This window comes from Dipodomys merriami, unplaced genomic scaffold (assembly GCF_024711535.1).
Source record: "Dipodomys merriami isolate MVZ:Mamm:240054 unplaced genomic scaffold, mDipMer1.0.p SCAF_55, whole genome shotgun sequence".
In the NCBI taxonomy this organism is placed as follows: Eukaryota; Metazoa; Chordata; class Mammalia; order Rodentia; family Heteromyidae; genus Dipodomys; species Dipodomys merriami.
Genome location: NW_027206124.1, coordinates 8,792,594 through 8,810,429, shown reverse-complemented (window position 1 = coordinate 8,810,429; position 17,836 = coordinate 8,792,594). Strand labels below are relative to the sequence as shown.

At 58.4% G+C, this 17,836-nt stretch overlaps 1 protein-coding gene across 2 annotated transcripts in view; it reads right to left on the bottom strand.

Annotated features, from left to right (window-relative positions):
• The window catches only part of Cerk (ceramide kinase), a 32,731-nt gene that overhangs the window by 11,380 nt on the left and 3,515 nt on the right, over window positions 1–17,836 (bottom strand). The window contains exons 1-5 of one of the 2 annotated variants that reach the window (XM_069999817.1): window positions 7,135–7,329; window positions 4,355–4,468; window positions 3,760–3,882; window positions 2,418–2,543; window positions 1,157–1,220 (exon numbers count right to left, since the gene is read on the bottom strand). In XM_069999817.1, coding sequence (XP_069855918.1) covers window positions 1,157–1,220; window positions 2,418–2,543; window positions 3,760–3,882; window positions 4,355–4,468; window positions 7,135–7,291 — 584 coding nt within the window. In that variant the 5' untranslated portion in view covers window positions 7,292–7,329. Of the gene's footprint in view, window positions 1–1,156; window positions 1,221–2,417; window positions 2,544–3,759; window positions 3,883–4,354; window positions 4,469–7,134; window positions 7,330–17,836 lie in introns of those variants that run through there. The other variant, XM_069999818.1, reaches the window with a different exon arrangement.

The window sequence follows — 17,836 nt, the reverse complement described above, 5'->3', positions numbered from 1 at the left end:
GTGTGTGTGTGTGTGTGTGTGTGTCCATGCACACGTGTGTGTGCAGAGACATATCCTGTGACCCTAGAGAAGACAGAGGGCATGTGCAGAGCCTGGGGCCGCCTGACCGATCTGACTCAGGAAGCTAAGACCACCTGGATAAACAAGGCTGTGTGATTCTCAGCAAAATGCCAGACTGGAAATGTGGTTCAAGTGGTAAAGCACCAGCCATGAATAAGAAAACGGAGTGAGAGCGTGAGGCCTGAGGTCAAGTTGGTACAGGCACAGCATAAATAACTGCAGGCTCCTATCCCCCACACAAAGCCACAAGCTGAAGCTGTGGCCCAAGTGGCAGAATGCTTGCCCCGAGTTCAAACCCCGGCACCACCAAAATAAGAGTAGTAAGAACAACAACAACTAGGGAACATCATTAGTGCCACATTAGCAAAGCAGGACACTGGCCTACAGACAGACACCATTGCAACTTTAGGCAGCCCCACAGTGGGTTGGTTCCTCCTGTGTGGACACTGAACTGTATGAAGACATCCTACCAAAGCCTGAACAGGGAGCCAGGGCTGCCCACAGCGTCTTCCCGACAGCGGCGGCTGTGTGTGCCCCCACATCGTTGCCTTTCTTGGACTTGCTGTAAGAAGCATGTTTACAGCTGGGCACTGGTGTCTCTCACCTGCAATTCTGGCTATTGAAGAAGCTGAGATCTAAGGATCGAGGTTCAACACTAGCCTTGGCAGACAAATCTCCAATCTTCCAGCAAAAAGCAGGAAGTGGAGGTGTGGCTCTAGTGGTAGAGCACCAGCCTTGAGTGAAAGAACCAAGTAGAGTGTGAGGCTTTGAGTTCAAGCTCCAATAATGGCACAAAAGGAGGAGGAAGAGAAAGGGAGGAGAAGGTGGAAGAGAAGGAGAAGGAAGGGGAAGAGAAAAGAGGAAGAGGAAGAGGAGGAAGAAAAGGAGGAGCAAGAGGAGAAAGAGAAGGAGGAGGAAGTAGAAGAGGAGGGAAAGGAAGAGAATGAGGGAAAGGGGGAGGAAGAGGGGAAGGAAAAGGAAGAGGAGGAGGGGAAGGAGCTGGAGGAGGAGAGGGAAAGGGAGGGGGAAAGAGGAGGAGATGGTGGTAGGCCTCCACTGGATCCACGGCAGACAACCAAGAGAACAGACTACTCACCCGTCGTAGGCATCCATGTCCATCTCATACAGAGTCTCCCTGGCTTGATTGGGGTGTTCAGTAACTGTGGGGAACATCACAGGGTATGGTTTATACACACATCTGGGAATCCATGTAGGTAAGAGGCCATACGCCATTCCGTCACTGGTCACTGTGTGGTTGGGAGGCTCTGGAGGCCTTCCGGAGGAAACGGCCCCTCAGCTCTCACTAACGCCCCCTCTGCCAGGGCCAGCACTGTCCTCCTTGGGGGACGTCCCGGGTGACACCTGCCATCGGCTGACTTCGCTGTCAGCAATCATTTCTTTGAGGGTTGTGAACTCTGCACGGCTACCACTGTGTTTCTCCTGTTGTCGCGGTGGAAACAACGCGGAAGGGAGAAGGTCTCGGTGCCTGGGTCCCCGACACACAATTCTGCATCCTGCTTTTCCCTCTACCTCGATCGTGTCCGGCTCTTGGTGACCCCCCCCCCCCCGCCCCGTGCCAGCGGGACGGAGGCACACGCACTGATGATGATGTCGGTGGTGATGGAGGCTCCCGTGGGCTCACGCCCCGTGCCCCCCCCGCCCCGTGCCAGCGGGACGGAGGCACACACACTGATGATGATGTCGGTGGTGATGGAGGCTCCCGTGGGCTCACGCCCCATGCCCCCCCCGTCCTCCCCCCCGCCCCGTGCCAGCAGGACGGAGGCACACGCACTGATGATGATGTCGGTGGTGATGGAGGCTCCCGTGGGCTCACGCCCCATGCCCCCCCCGTCCTCCCCCCCGCCCCGTGCCAGCAGGACGGAGGCACACGCACTGATGATGATGTCGGTGGTGATGGAGGCTCCCGTGGGCTCACGCCCCATGCCCCCCCCATCCTCCCCCTGCCCGCCCCGTGCCAGCAGGACGGAGGCACACGCACTGATGATGATGTCGGTGGTGATGGAAGCTCCCATGGGCTCACGCCCCGTGCCCCCCCCGTCCTCCCCCCCGCCCCGTGCCAGCAGGACGGAGGCACACGCACTGATGATGATGTCGGTGGTGATGGAAGCTCCCGTGGGCTCACGCCCCGTGCCCCCCCCGCCCCGTGCCAGCGGGACAGAGGCACACGCACTGATGATGATGTCGGTGGTGATGGAGGTTCCCGTGAGCTCACGCCCCGTGCCCCCCCGTGCCCTCCCCCCCATGCCCCCCCCGTGCCCTCCCCCTGCCCCGTGCCCTCCCCCCCGTGCCCCCCCCTGCCCGCCCCGTGCCAGCAGGACAGAGGCACACGCACTCACTGATGATGTCGGTGGTGATGGAGGCCAGTGTGAAGAGCGGCGCCACCTTCCTCTCGTAGATCCGCTTGCCGTGGCCTTTGCCCCCGAAGGGGTTGATGAACACCAGTAAGTGCTTAGGTCTTGAGGCTGCCAAACAATGCCATCACGTAAGCCAATGACCATAACAAACCCAAGCACTATGTTACTGACACAGTGTATGTGTGTGTGTGTGTGTGTGTGCGCGCGTGCGTGCGCGCGCGCGCACAAACGTGCACGCGTGCTCCAGTTCTGGGGCTTACCTCAGAGGCTGGACTCTGTCCCTGAGCTTTTTCACTCTTACAACCAAGAGGAAAACAGGCTACTCATAGCTATGATGAGAAGCATGAGAAGAGAACCACAACTCCACTTCTAGCTTTTTGGTGGTGAATTTGAGACAAAAGTCCATGGACTTTCTTGCCCAAGCTAGCTTTGAACATCAATCCTCAGATTTCAGCCTCCTGAGTAGCTAGATTGACAGGTGTGGGCCACCAGGGCCCAACATCCTTAAGTATTCTTAAATGTGAAATATGATAATGATAAAGACTTTCCTATTCTGGCTAGCAATGTGGCCCAGTGATAGAGTGCTTGCTTAGCACACATGAAGCCCTGGGTTTGAGTCCTCAGTACCACATAAACAAAAAGCCAGAAATGGTGCTGTGTCTCAAGTGGTAGAGTGCTAGCCTTGAGCAAAAGAAGCTCAGGGATAGTGCCCTGGCCCTGAGTTCAAGCCTCAGGAGTGGTAAAAACAAAAAAAAAGTTTCCTATTTTATGGAAAGAGAAAAGACACAGTCTAAATGGGACAAGCTTTGAGCACGTGTGTGTGTAAAGAAGGTCCCAGGAATGTACAACTGTGTCCAAACGGGACCCAGTGTCTCCTGACCACCAGGGGAGCTGCAGCCTCGCTCTGCTCATGTGAGGGAAGCGTGTCTGCTGGGAACAGAAGCAGACAGAGGCTGAGGTCCAGAAGGAAGCATGGAGAAGAACACACACGCCCGCACACCCGCCCGCCCGCCTGTACACCTGCACGCACGCACGCCCGCACGCTCGCATGCACGCACGCACGCACGCACGCCCATACACCTGCACGCACGCACGCCCGCCTGCACACCCGCACGCACGCACGCACGCCCGCCCGTACACCCACACGCACACACGCCCGCACGCACGCCCGTACAGCCGCACGCCCGCCTGTACACCGGCACGCACGCCCGCACACCTGCCCATACACCCGCACGCATGCACGCACGCCCGCCTGTACACCTGCACGCACGCCCGCACACCCGCCCATACACCCGCACGCACAGCGCACGCACAGCGCACATACTCAGCCTCTGCAGCAGCTCTCGGAGGGTCCGCATCCACAGCTGGCACAGCTGCTCCTCGGTGCTCCAAAAGGTCACCTGCGCCCACTTCCAGCGGTGATGTCGCGCCCTCTTCACGCAGTGCACTGCACGGAAAGCAACCCGGTCAGGGGGGCCACAGCCCTGGTGACAGCCACTTTCTAGGAGCTCGCGTCCTTCTTGCTGGTGAGGGGATTCCCAACGCACATTACAAAAACAGGAGGGAAACTTCTCAGACCTTCTAAGCCACAGAGGGGACTAACAAAGAAGAGAGTCTGGGCATGACGGCAGACGCCTATAATCCCAGCGCTCTGGAGCCTGAGTGAGGATCGCAAGTTCAAGACTAGTGTGAGCTACACATCATGAGACTTCGCCTCAAACACACACACATGTTAATAATCAGTTAAAAACAATCAAATAAAGAAAAGACAAAGGCTGGTCAACAGCCTGAACCAGAACTAAAAGCAGATGCTAGAAAACATGTTAGGAAGATTCTACAGAGATAAATGAACCACCCGCTGGGCTGCCTGACCCGTGTCCTTCCTGCCCCTGCATGGGGGAGACCCCGAGGCGGGTCACCTGTGAACGCGTAGGGCTTCTCCATTTTATGCCAGCGGCCGCTGCCGGAGTGTTTCCCGTGGGCGTCCGTTTCCTCCACGGTAATGAGCTCAGACACGGGCAGGGAACAGACATCTGCAAAGACACAGCCTTGTGGCCATGGCTGGCCAGACCCCGCACCAAGGCCCGCTTGCCTAGAAACCAATCCCAGAGGGAGGCTGGCCACCATGTTTTAACTCAGAGCTAGGTGACAGACATGGGGTGGTGTTAGCCAAAGACAGGGTGTCTCACCCAATGACCCCCAAACATGGGCTGCAAATTGTCACAGGAGCTGCTGAGCCATTCGAGCAGCAAATGCTGACAGGCCAGCCCCTGTGCGGGACACAGGGAGCCAGGGCCACCAGGAGTGAAAGCGAGAGTGGGGCTGACTCGGGAGGGCTGGGGGCTGCCGCATGAATGCAGGACAGCCCTGGGCGTTTCTGACGCGGGAGGGCTGGGGTCTGCTGCATGCATGCAGGACAACCCTGGGCGTTTCTGACTCGGGAGGGCTGGGGTCTGCTGCATGCATGCAGGACCGTCCTGGGCGTTTCTGATGCGGGAGGGCTGGGGGCTGCTGCATGCAGGACAGCCCTGGGCATTTCTGATGCGGGAGGGCTGGGGGCTGCCGCATGCAGGACAGCCCTGGGCATTTCTGATGCAGGAGGGCTGGGGGCTGCTGCATGCATGCAGGACAGCCCTGGGCATTTCTGATGCGGGAGGGCTGGGGGCTGCTGCATGCAGGACAGCCCTGGGCATTTCTGACGCGGGAGGGCTGGGGGCTGCCGCATGCAGGACAGCCCTGGGCATTTCTGACGCGGGAGGACTGGGGTCTGCTGCATGCATGCAGGACAGCCCTGGGGGTTTCTGACGCGGGAGGGCTGGGGTCTGCTGCATGCATGCAGGACAGCCCTGGGTGTTTCTGATGTGGGAGGGCTGGGGTCTGCTGCATGCAGGACCGTCCTGGGCATTTCTGATGTGGGAGGGCTGGGGTCTGCTGCATGCATGCAGGACAGCCCTGGGCGTTTCTGATGCGGGAGGGCTGGAGGCTGCTGCATGCATGCAGGACAGCCCTGGGTGTTTCTGATGCAGGAGGGCTGGGGTCTGCTGCATGCAGGACAGCCCTGGGCGTTTCTGATGTGGGAGGGCTGGGGTCTGCTGCATGCATGCAGGACAGCCCTGGGCGTTTCTGACGCAGGAGGGCTGGAGGCTGCTGCATGCATGCAGGACCATCCTGGGCATTTCTGATGCGGGAGGGCTGGGGTCTGCTGCACGCAGGACAGCCCTGGGCGTTTCTGATGCAGGAGGGCTGGGGTCTGCTGCATACATGCAGGACAGCCCTGGGCGTTTCTGATGTGGGAGGGCTGGGGTCTGCCGCATGCAGGACAGCCCTGGGCATTTCTGACACGGGAGGGCTGGGGTCTGCATGCATGCAGGACAGCCCTGGGCGTTTCTGATGTGGGAGGGCTGGGGGCTGCCACATGCAGGACAGCCCTGGGCATTTCTGACGCAGGAGGGCTGGGGTCTGCATGCATGCAGGACAGCCCTGGGCGTTTCTGATGTGGGAGGGCTGGGGGCTGCTGCATGCATGCAGGACAGCCCTGGGGGTTTCTGATGCGGGAGGGCTGGGGGCTGCTGCATGCATGCAGGACAGCCCTGGGCATTTCTGACGCAGGAGGGCTGGGGGCTGCTGCATGCATGCAAGACAGCCCTGGGCGTTTCTGACACGGGAGGGCTGGGTCTGCATGCACGCAGGACCGTCCTGGGCGTTTCTGTCTGACGGCTTCTTTTATTTTTTTGTGAAGGTCTTGTACAGTTACAGGTGCACAAGTCAGGTAGCGAGTGCATTTCCTTTGAAAGTGCCACCTCTTCCCTCCTTTTCTCCCCAGTTTTCCCTGGCCCCTCCCCACAAGTTGTATAGTTCATTTTCAACACAATGTCTCATGACCACCACTGCTGCACTGGTTCACCCTGATGGCTTTTTGAAATAGGTCTCACTATGTAGCTCCAGCTGGCCCCTAAGTCCAAACCTTCCTGTCTCTGCCCCTGCATGGTGAGTACAGATGTGTGCTACCATGTTCTATGCAGACCTTCTCCCGCCTGGGAGCCCCTCTTTGGGCAGACTGGCTTCCAAAATCTTTTTCACAAAGTACTGGCAGGGATTCACAGTGTATTTCTCACACAGCACAACAACACAATTTGCAGCTAGCTTCCTAGGTTAGCTACAGAATGCAAGGTGACTAAATACAGAGTCGTTGACAAGAGTCAAGCAGCACAGCAAGCTGCGGTATCATTTTGCATTGGTTGTAAAGCTGTGGCCTGCGGGAAGGGGCCAGAAGCTAGGGAGGCAGACGGAGCCCGGCTTCTGACTGCTGCAGATCCTGAAGGACTCGGAGCAGGGCCGGCTCCGGAAGTACATGTGAGGAGCAAGTCGCGCCTCGGGCCGGCTCTCACAAGGTCTGTGTTTCCGAATTCCCATTTCCACCCGCTCCTCCTCCTCCCCTGGCTTCTGCAGGTGCAGCGCGCTCTTCCCAGTCTGCCAGCTCTACCACGGGCATCCTGACGCCGCAGCCTCCACGGGAAGCTCGGGATTGGGGGCTCCTCTCGGTCTCCCGCAGGCCCGAGCACAGCAGTGGGCACAGCGGCGGGAGGGACGAAAGCTTCTCAGTATCCTAACAATGGGCGGAGTCAGGACACAGTACTACCAAAGCCATGCATCACACCACCAAACAACAAAGCAATGCCAGTGACGCACAGCAACCCACTTAGAGTCCGTGGACGAATCGTATCTACTCCCGCAGATCCAGAGCGACGCTGCACAGCTCCTGAGCCGGCCTCTAGTGCACACAAGGCCAGCGCTGCCAACCCCCAGGCTAGAGCTCCGAAAACCGCTTCCCGTGACTCAAGTACGCCGACACACATACTACTTCCTTTCTTCCTGGGCTTTGATAAGCCACATCCCAGCTCCAAGGAATTTTGAGGTCACGTGGTACACTGTGGCCCAAACGTAAACCTTATTTGCTTTATTCAAGAGGGAGAAAGAGAGACAGAGAGAGAGGAGGAGGAGGAGGAGGTGGAGGAGGTGGAGGAGGAAGAGGAAGGGAGGGAGGGAAGAAAGGGAAAAGAAGGGAAGGGAAGGCAAGGCAAGGCAAGGGAAGGCAAGGCAAGGGAAGGGAAGGGAGAAGGAAGCAAGTGAGCCAGGAGGGGTGGGGCAGCTCCCGCAGCCTGTGTCCCTCTTCTGGACCAGGGCCACCTGTGCACGTGCAGAAGACCTGGGTCCTTCCCAGCCCAAGTCACATCTGCATGCTGCGGCACAACATTCTGCTCTTCAAAATGCTCAGTTTTTACTAAAAGGTAAAGAACCGGACCAGGAATGGCAAAAGCGGACAGCAGCTTCCTGAGGAACGCAGGGCACTAACTGGCCCCCACCAGTCAGAGTGCACCTCTGGCCAGTCACGGGGACAGCGGGCAGCGGAGGAGGTGTACGATGGCCGCTGTGGGGGTGCCGCACTCAGTGCCCACCCCCCATGTGGGCGCAGGTCCATGTGGGCAGCAGGGAGGATGAGGGCGAGCAGGGAAGGAACAGGGAAGGCTGCCGGGCCGCGCAGCGCTGCAGCAACTCCTGCAGAGAACCCACTGGTGGGGAAGGAGAGGGATGGCCAGAAGCAGGGCTGCGAGCAGAGCCGGCCCGGCCCTGTCTGCGGCAGCCCCTTGCTGCGCCCACATCCCTGGCCTCAACCAGCGCCTGCCAGGCTCCGGCGCCGGGTGCTGCTGCTCCGTAGTCTTGCTCATCACTGGGTGGTTTTGTCTCTGTCCTCAGAAACCAACCCGGCCCCTTCCCTCTTCCTGGAGATGGGAGCAGAGCCAAATATTTCGGACCGTAACAGGAGGCGATGATGCGTTTTCCCCTGCGTTCACACGCAAGCTGTGCCTGTCACGTCACACAAGGAGCATGGGGGACAGGAAGGCTCTGCCCGAGCCTCTGCTGACCAAAATGCCAGGAGCTGCCAAGCAGAACTGTCCTGCCTGCCCCAAGTGCCCCACGCACAGCCTCTGATGTTGAGTCTACCCGTGCTACTCTTCCAGAAACTTCCCTCCCTTCCCATCCCCAGCCTAGGCCCAGCGCACTTCCACACACTCACCCATGATCCAGGCCCTTGTCTCCTCTGCCAGCTTTGCCACAACCACAACCTACCCCCCCCCCGCAAGTCTCCCGCGGTGCCGCGCTGCATGGCCAGCCCTGTGGAGCCTCGTGAGGACCCAGGGCACAGCTGGCATGACAGATGTCACCACAAGAGCGGCGAGGCCCCTCCATGACACCGATGCTGCGGTGACGCAGACGGAACACACGCGTGAACGCACACCCACCAGGATGGGGTCAAGGCAGTCAGAAAGGTGATGCCAGCCTCCACAGCCCAGGGGCCTCTGCACCTCCCAGCCTCCGCAGCCCGGGGCCCGAGCCTCTCAGAGACACACAAGTACCAGGGAGCAGGCTCACAGCGGCGGCAACCCTCCTGTGGCCCTCCTGTGCCGGCCCCCGGCACTCGCTAGCAGTGCTCGCGCGCCGTGCCAGGCTGAGGCTGGCGTCCCCCGGGGCAGGCATGGTGAGCTGACTCTTACACGCCCAACCTGCACAGCAACAATGCCCTAGAGGAGGGACACGCGAGACACCTGGGCAGGGGCTCCACAAACCACCCTGCAGGGAAACACAACGCAAACGTGTTTCCACGGCAACGCGCGCACTGGCGCTGTCTGCACACTGACCCTCATTAAGATCACAGGTGAGGTGAGCCAAGCTCAGAGACACAAACGCAGCATGCTTCCTCTACAGGCAGAAGCTAGCCTGATACGCACCAGGACACGATCAGCGATGCAGGGCTCGGCATTCACACACAGCGATGCAGGGCTCGGCATTCACACACAGCGAGATCAGAGGATGCTCTTAGGAGAGGAATGCAAAGTTGCGATGCCTGTGTGCATCGCATCATATAAAATGATACTTACCGTGATGAAAAAAATTACAGGGAGGCCCTTGCCTGTGGAAGGTCAGGTGAGAAGCAGCACTCCAGGGCCAGGGCAACCCGGAAATGCCAGGCAGGTGACAGGTGGTTGGAGAGCGGACCCGTCGCCCGTCCCTCCTGCCCGGCTGGCGATGCTGACACGGCGGCAGAGGAGGCTTTGCACACGGCCCCACGGTGCTGGACGGCCGTCAAGTCCATCAGCTGCTGCTTGGGAAGCAGAGCCCCTGGGGAGAGCCCGTGGGCCCCTCAAGGTCCCTTCCACAACCAGGAGACATTCCACCAGCAGTAGTTACCCGCGGCCCTGCGGTTCCCCACAGACCTACAACGCACAGGTTCAGGGAGCTGCCTCTGGGCCTGGGCGTGACAGGGAGGGCAACTCTCCGACCCACAGCCCTGCGGTGCTGGCGACCCTGAGGCTGGGTCCCAACCCCTGGGGTGATGGGGGTTCCCGCTGCCCCCAGCCACAGAGACCCATGTGAGAGGGCGGGGCCGGCAGCCGCAGGCCCCTTCCACAGCCTCCCCTGGGTCTTAGGAACCTGCGGAGCTGTCCCCAGCGGACTCAGATCAGGGAAAGGGCCAGGAGGATGGGCCTCTGTTGAGAACAAAGGGTCTTGTTCACACCTGTCCTCCCACAGCTTGAGTATCCTTTCAGGTAATTTTCCACTCCTGACAACGCACGGGGCCCTGCCAACAACCTCGTGCTCACCTCCTACCACTGCCCAGGGGGAGCTGCGAGGGACAGGGGACCACAGACCAGCACTGAGCGGGCACCCACTGAAGACGCCAGCCATTTCCGAGAGCTTCGGTCACGAATGTGAGCGTCTGAAGGCCACACAGGACCGGGCACTCAGTGAGGTTTCCTCACAAAGAACGGCCTCCCGGTCCCACCGTGAGAAGCGAGTCCAGACTTGGCTCCCTGAGTCTCCGGGCAGGCGGGCAGCATGAGGCTGGGGAGCCCAGGGCCTGGACAGAGCTCGGCCACCACTCCCTCTCGCTGTGAATGTGGAGTCACACCAGCATGCGTGCACGCCAAGAGTGCTTCTACGTGAAAGCTGACTTTAAAATACTGGCTGAAACACACATAAGCTAGCCTGTCCCTGCCTTCTCCACAGCCTGAGAGACCGCAGCCGCTCACGAGGCCGACCCACCGCGGCCAGGGTTCTCAGCGCCCGGACCACCCGAGGAGAAAGCTTAAAGCGAGATCAGACTCGCAGCAAAGGAGAGAGTGCGCAGCTCTTACAGCTGTCATGGGCTGCTGAAGGCTGGCCAGGCCAGCCAAGGGCAGCAGCAGATGCCCCTTCTGCCTGGCTCCCAGCCCGGGTCTGAGTTCCACCTGTCAGCTCACCTGACAGCTCAGCTCTTGTTTTGTGCTTAAACCCAGGGTCTTATGCTCTCACGTGCCTTCCCACTAAAGACGGCGCTCTACCACTTGAGCCTCACCTCTACTTCTGGCTTTCTGCTGGTTAATTGGAGAGTCTCATGGACTCTTCTGCCCAGGCTGGCTTCATACCTTGATCCTCAGATCTCAGCCTCCTGAGTAGCTAGGATGACCGGCATGAGCCACCAATGCCTGGCCGACAGTTTAATAATGAAACAACTGCAGACAGCAAGTCCACCCGAGCCTGCTGACTCTGACCATGACTGTGCTGCCCCCAAAACCAGCCTGGCCTGGGCCACCATCAGAGGCCCCCCAAGAGCTCTTTCCCTCCAGGGCCAGGTAGGACCTCTGCTGCCTGTGGGTGATCCGTGCCAGAGATCTTCCCTGGCCCTAAAGCAGTCCCAGACGCCAGCCCTGGGGACTCTGAGGGCGTGGACCCCCGTCCCATCTGGATGCGGGGAGGCAGTCCTCGGGGGCTGCTCCGAAGGAGCCTTCCCTGGTCTCAGCAGAGTCAAGCTGGTTTCACGGCGCGCCATTCTTCACTCTGCCAACACAGGGCGCTATGTGTAACAGTGACAGCATGTGCTGTCTGCCGCCCACCGGCGCTGGCCCTACCCAGCTATGTGGCCTTGGGCCACTGATTTCCTCTGCCTGGAAGTGGGGACACAGGGATGGCACCCGTAGGACACCAAGGGGGCCAGTGCAGGCCAGCTCTGGCACGGACACGGTGGAACGAGCCCCAGCCCGCCCTGACCCTGACGCTTGCCGACTTAGGATTCCAACAATCAAGAGTCCACAGCGCCCTCAGGAGATGCTGAGACCCGGCAGGCAGGCTGGCTGGTCTCGGCGGCCCGGGGGCAGAGCGCACGCCCAGCCCAGCGCTCCTTCATACCCTGACCTTTGTCCATCCCTAGGCACAAATCTTCAAAAAGTCATGCCCTAAGATATTTCAAACTGTGCTGCCCTCTTGGAGGGAATTCAGTTGTCAGAGAGACCATGGTTTAATCCAGCTTTTGAAACCAGTGGTCCGTGGGGACTGACAAGCAGGCTTGCCTCAGCACTGGCCCAGTCTCACTCCCAGCCAGGATGTACCAAGCCTCTGCCTGCCTCATGCCTGGGGCTTGCAGAGCCTCCATCCCACTCCCAGATGAGCCTCACACAGCCTCTACTGCTGCAGACAGGTGTAGAGCTGGGAGGCAGGCAGCACAGAAGCAGCTGTGAACAGCTGTGCACATCTGCCCCGGGAGAGGGCACCACACAACAAACATCAAGGGTGAGCCAGTTCACCAACTTTCCCAGGGTCCTAGAACACAGCAGGAAGCCCGCAGCAGACACAGGGGGGAGGGCACCGCCAGAGCAGAGGCCTGCAGACCGAGGCCGGGGGGCAGGGGCGGCTGAGGATCAGGGAGGGTCTTTGGCAGGAGCCCTAGACTGTAGGGCTTGAGGCAGCTGCACAGACCGGGCTTCTCCTCCTGGGAGTAACGGGAGCCCCAAGGGCCAACACACCAGAGCCGAGGCCGCCGGCTCTGCTGGCCTGGGAGGGCGAGAGCAATCCTCCAAGTCCATGCGGCAAACATGGGGAGCCAAATGGATAAATGGAACACACAGGTAAATCTACAGTTGTATTTAGACTGAATGTCAGCCCGGCTCCAGTGAGCCCAGGAAGCACACAGCAGCCCACGCTGTCTGCTTCCATAGATGCTTTAACTCCTGACTTCACACTTCAGTTAATCTGAGTCTGTGTGAAACTGGGTTGAGGGTGCGTCACTGGACCAGTGACACAAGCGTGGCCGCTGCTGCGCAGGGAGCGCCTGACCGGCTCTGCTGGGCGTGCACTGCCAGACGCAAACCCCAAGGGGACACACTCCCCAAGGGCAGCAACCATTTCCCAGACGACCAGACGTGTGGTGTGTGTGTGTGTGTGTGTGTGTGCATGTGTGTGCGCGTGTGTGCGTGCGTGTGTGCCCATGTGTGCATGCGTGTGTGCGTGTGTGCGTGCGTGCGTGTATGTGTGCGTGCGTGTGTGTGTGAGTGTGTGTGTGTGGCATTTTAAATGTTTAGAAAGTCAAAGTATTTTAGCCATCTGGCTTAGCCATTTTTATAATACATCACATTGCAATTTCTAACAGTGACTGAGAGCACAGACTGGCAAGCCGCAGCCCCAGGGCCACATCCAGCGGGCCGCTGGCGCCCCCAGACACACAATCTGTTGACATGGTCCAGGTGCCCTGCACACTAACGCAGCAGGCTGAGTAATGAGCAGACACCGGCTGGTCCACGCAGCCTGCCGGGCGGGCCAGGCCCCGAGGCAATCTTACGTGAGCCCAGTTTTTCTTTCTTGAGATCACTACACCCCAGGCTGGCTTCAAACTCACCATCCTCTTGCTTTAACCTCCTGATTACTGGGATTAAAGGCATGCACCATCATGCCCAGCTGGCTGACCCACTTTAGAACAAAAACTAACCTTGAAATACGGTCAGAATGATTACAAATCTAATGATAATGTTCAACTGCTAAGTCTGGAGCCTGACAGGAAGCAGAGAAACACCCAGCAGAGCTCCCACCGGGCCAGCCTGCAGGTCTGGAGGGCGCACGGCTGCCCAAGTGGGATTCCTATGCAGAGCACTGTGCAGGTTGTTGGCTCTGTTGACCCTTTCAGGGGCACCCCTGACACACCCACTAAGATTCCACGGTCCGCACTCGGGATGAGCAGCTGGGAGTGGGCAGGATCTGTGGGTTCTGCATGGACTCTTCGGCTTCCTTGCACCCGGTAAGAAGTCACCAGAAGCCCCCTCTGCTCCATCCTGCTCCTAACCATGACCATCACTTCCTGTCCTGCAGGGAGGGGCCAAGGTGCAAGCCAAGCCCTAGGCCCTCCCTGCCCCACCGCCCAGCAAAGGGCAGCCAGCTGCCTCCCCACACTAGCATGCAGATAGCTCTCCAGCAGGTGGGGGGGAGCCATGGGCCCCTGATTGGGACTCTGGCCCACAGAGAGGCTGGTGCAGGCCTTTATCCCAGCTACCCAGAAAGCTAAGATCAGAGGGCCACACCGGAGCGTGGAGGCCAGCCCTGACCAAAAGATCCTATCTCCACCAATAAAATCTGGGTGTGGTGCTGGCACCTGAAATCCTAGCTATGTGAGAAACACAAATAGGAGCAACTGCAGCCCAGGCCAGCCGGGCAAAAATGGAGACCTTATCTGAAAAACAACAAAGTAGTATAGCTCCCACCTAGCAAGCAAGGCCCTGGGCTCATCCCCACAGCACCACACACAGAAAAGTATGGCAGTTTTCTCCACTGCCAATGTTTTCATTTCTTTACAATAAATGGCTAAAAGTGGGATCTGAGGGGCGGGAGGTGCAGCCAGCAGTGGAGCGAGCGTGTGTGTAACACATGCCAGGTTCTAGGTTTAGCCATCAACACCAAAAGAAAGAAGGGGGGAAGGAAGGAGAAAGAGGAAGGGCGCAAGGGTAGAGGAAGGGAGGGGCGGGGAGAATGCTGGGTTCAAGAGCCTTATATACTCAACATTGTTGAAATACTGGCAGTTACTTTCCAAAAGCAGGACCGTTCCCTGAACCCTCCTGCTCAGCTGCTCTGCTCCCCACCCAGCCAGTCTGCCTTCTGGTCTGGATCCATCTGTGTAGACTCAGGGGTGCATCGGCCCCTATCTATCTATCTATCTATCATCTATCTACCTATCCACCTACCTACCTACCTGTCACCCATCCATCCACCTACCTTTTATCAATCACCAATCTATATTATTGATCATCTGTATATATCCATCATCCAGCTATCCATCTTCTACCTGTTCTCGGTCTATATTACTCTCTTCCATATCAATCTATCCATCTGTATACTTATTGTCATTTCTGATGGAATGTATCTTTCCTATAAAAATTGTGTTTACGTTACCAGTGACTCACATTGTAACCTAAAGAACTGAGGTTCAAAGCCAGCCAGGCAGAAAAGTCTCCTAGACTCTATTTCCAAATAACTAGCAAAAATCAGAGTTAGGTGGGCCCCATGGCTCATACCTATAATCCTAGATCCTCAGGAAACTGAGATCTGAGGCTTGAAGTTCAAATCAGCCCAGGTATGGGAAAGTTGTATGACTCTTATCTCCAATTAAGCACAAAAAGCCGGAAGTGGAGCTATAGCTCAAGTGGTAGACCGTGCATGTCCCGGACTTTTTTCTCCTGAGCTGGTTTTGAACCTTGATCCTTAGATCTTGGCCTCCTGAGTAGCTAGAATTACAGATTTGAGCCAGCGGCCTGGCTAATCACTTCTTAAGACTAAGGATGGCTTTTTTGTTGTTTTATTTTTTAGATTTTATTATAACAACATGATTTTGTCTTCCTTTCTTCTTTCTTCTCTTTTTATGCATGCCAGGCAAATGTTCTTCTGTTAAATTCCTTCAGTACCATGAATTACTTCATAAACATTTAAAAACAAATTTTTTTTGTCAGTCCTGGGGCTTGAACTCAGGCCCTGGGCACTGTCCCTGAGCTTCTTTTGTTCAAGTCTAGTGCTCTACCACCTAAGCCACAGCGCCATTGTAACTTTTTTTTTAGTAGTTTGCTAAAGATAAAGAGTCTCACTGACTTTCCTGCCTGGGCTGGCTTCAAACTGTGATCCTCGGAACTCAACCTCCTTAGTAGCTAGGATCACACTTGTGAGCCACCAGCAATCTTAATGGGAGGGGAGTGCACTATCACCTGACCCACAGCGCCACTTCTGGCTTTTTCTGTGTATGTGGTGCTGAGGCATCGAACCCAGGGCCTCCTGCATGCGAGCACTCTACCACTGAACCACCTGCCCAGCCTGCTCACACTTGGCTGGGCGCTTGGTGTGGAGCGCTGGGGCTGCTGCCAGAGAGCCCAGGCAAGCTTTGGGGCACCAGATGGGGCTTGGGGGGCGGCAGAGTCGCCTGCACAGCGGCCCTATCCCACTCCCACTCTGGAACCTCCCTTGCCCCACCACACACACGCCTGCTGAGCCACACACCTAAGAAGAAATGCCCTGTATTCCATTGCTTGACTGCAGTCCAGACACCAGTCTGGTTCAAGTTTAAGTCGTGGCCCACTTGGAGAAGTTCCCACCCCTGCCCCAGCCAAAGCCCTCCGGGTTTCCTGTTTTCAGACAGCCCTGCTTCCGGCCAGGCTGTGGCCCCGGTGGAGCCTTGCTGGCTCCTCTTCCCGGGTCACAGACCTTCTCTGAGGCCAGAAACCCCACCTCTGAGCGTCTCCTCCTTATCTCTGCCGCTGGGCACCCTCCCAGCCTGGTGACTCCCCTAGAAGAGCCTGTGCCTGGGTGCGCAGCCACTCCTGGCCGGGCAGCTGCGCCTCCCTGATCTGTCCACAGCTTCCGGGGCTCGGGCTGGAAGCAGGAAGAAACGAGGAGATGAGCGGTGGCCAGGCCCGGAGCACAGAGGCTGGGCAGCCCTCCTGTCCAGACCCCGGCTGCCACGCCTCCCCTACCTCCTCTCGCCCTCTCCCCTCCTGTGGCCTGGTTTTCAGTCCTCCTCCTCCCATCACTCCCAGCCTAGGCAATCGGGGGCGTCCAGACATCTGGGGAGGGGCAGGAGCTGGACGTGCCACTGGCTAATGGCTGAACTCCCAGCAGACTGCACGGTCTGCCCTGACAGGCCCCTCTGTCCAGACCTAGCTTGAGCCTGGGCTTGATGCTCTGTCAGCAGGGCACGGGGATGGTGCCCTGGAGGAGTGGGAGGCCCCTGGGGGGGGGCAGGCCCTCTTGGCACAGCCTGACCACCAGCTCCCCAGAAGCTCCCCAGAGGGGAGGCAGTAACCACTCCCAGAAAGAGCTGGCCAGCAACAACAAACAGACTCAAAGTAGATGATGTCCCCACAGCAAACCCAGAATTTGAGGACGAGAGACGGCCAAGTGTGCCCTACCTTCCACCACCATTCCTGCCTACTGCCGTACCTCGGCCATCAGACCTCCTCCCAGAGAGAACAGACATCCTTTAAGATTTAAGTTGGATACACCCTCTAGAGGCGCCGCGCCTACCAGCTCTCAGTAAAAGCCAGTGATGGGAAGTGACTTAACCTGAAGCACCCAGCTTCCCCCCAACAGCCACATCCTTGCTGCAGACTCTGCTGAACCATCTCTGCCTTCCCTTCCAAAGGAAGGGAAGAGAGCCCCAGGCCACTGCCACGTCCATGCTGGTGCCCCTGGAGGACACAGAGCTGCAGAGACCTTCAAACTCCTCAGTCACAGTAACACTGCCCCCCCCCCGCGTCCCTCTGCCCCCTCCACTCTTCCTGCCTAATATTTAATGAGACCCTAGTTGTCAGAGGGGTGCGTCGCCCCCCAGCCTCGCCGAGGGAGGCTTGGGTGCCCTTCCCAGGCATCACTCCCAAATAAAAGCTGTTGAGCTTGCTTTCTGCCCAGTCTTTATTCTGATAACCTTGTGACTCAGTTTCCTTACAGCCAATCTCCACCTCAGCCTACAAAGCTACAAGTTTCCCGCCTCACCCCTTACCTCTCACTCCCGCCCCTCTGCCCCCTGGTGTCGTAGGGCCTTTGCACATTACGCGCCTCTGTGCCATCTGATATGTACAGGACCCAGTCTCTCCAGGCCTCCCATGGAGGTCTGCTGGCCATGTGGGCAGGGTCAGCCTGGGTCACCCTGGACCACACAGGGGCTTGTGTGCGTACACGCATGCACACACATGCACTCACGGCTCAGACCTCCCATGCCCATGCATCCCTCTGTGTCTCCTTCAATGGACAAAGTCTCCCTGCGGCCTAGTTGGTCACCTGTGCTGAGCCTGGGCTGGCCCCACCTGCAGTACTGCCAGCAGGCTGTCAGTAAGAACCTGCCGGGTGCCTGGCAGGCCCGAGTCCTGCATGCAACGCCCAGCCCTGCACACAGAAGAGCGCAGCTGGGCTGGGGTGCTGTCTGCCACAATCCCCAAACCAGGCAGGAGTGTGAGTTCAAGGCCAGGCCGGGCTACAGCGAGGGGGAACTGCCCATGCGGGTGGGGGTTCCCTCTCCTCCCCGAGGATCAGGACGGCATCCCCCCCTCTCGGCCCTCCTCCCC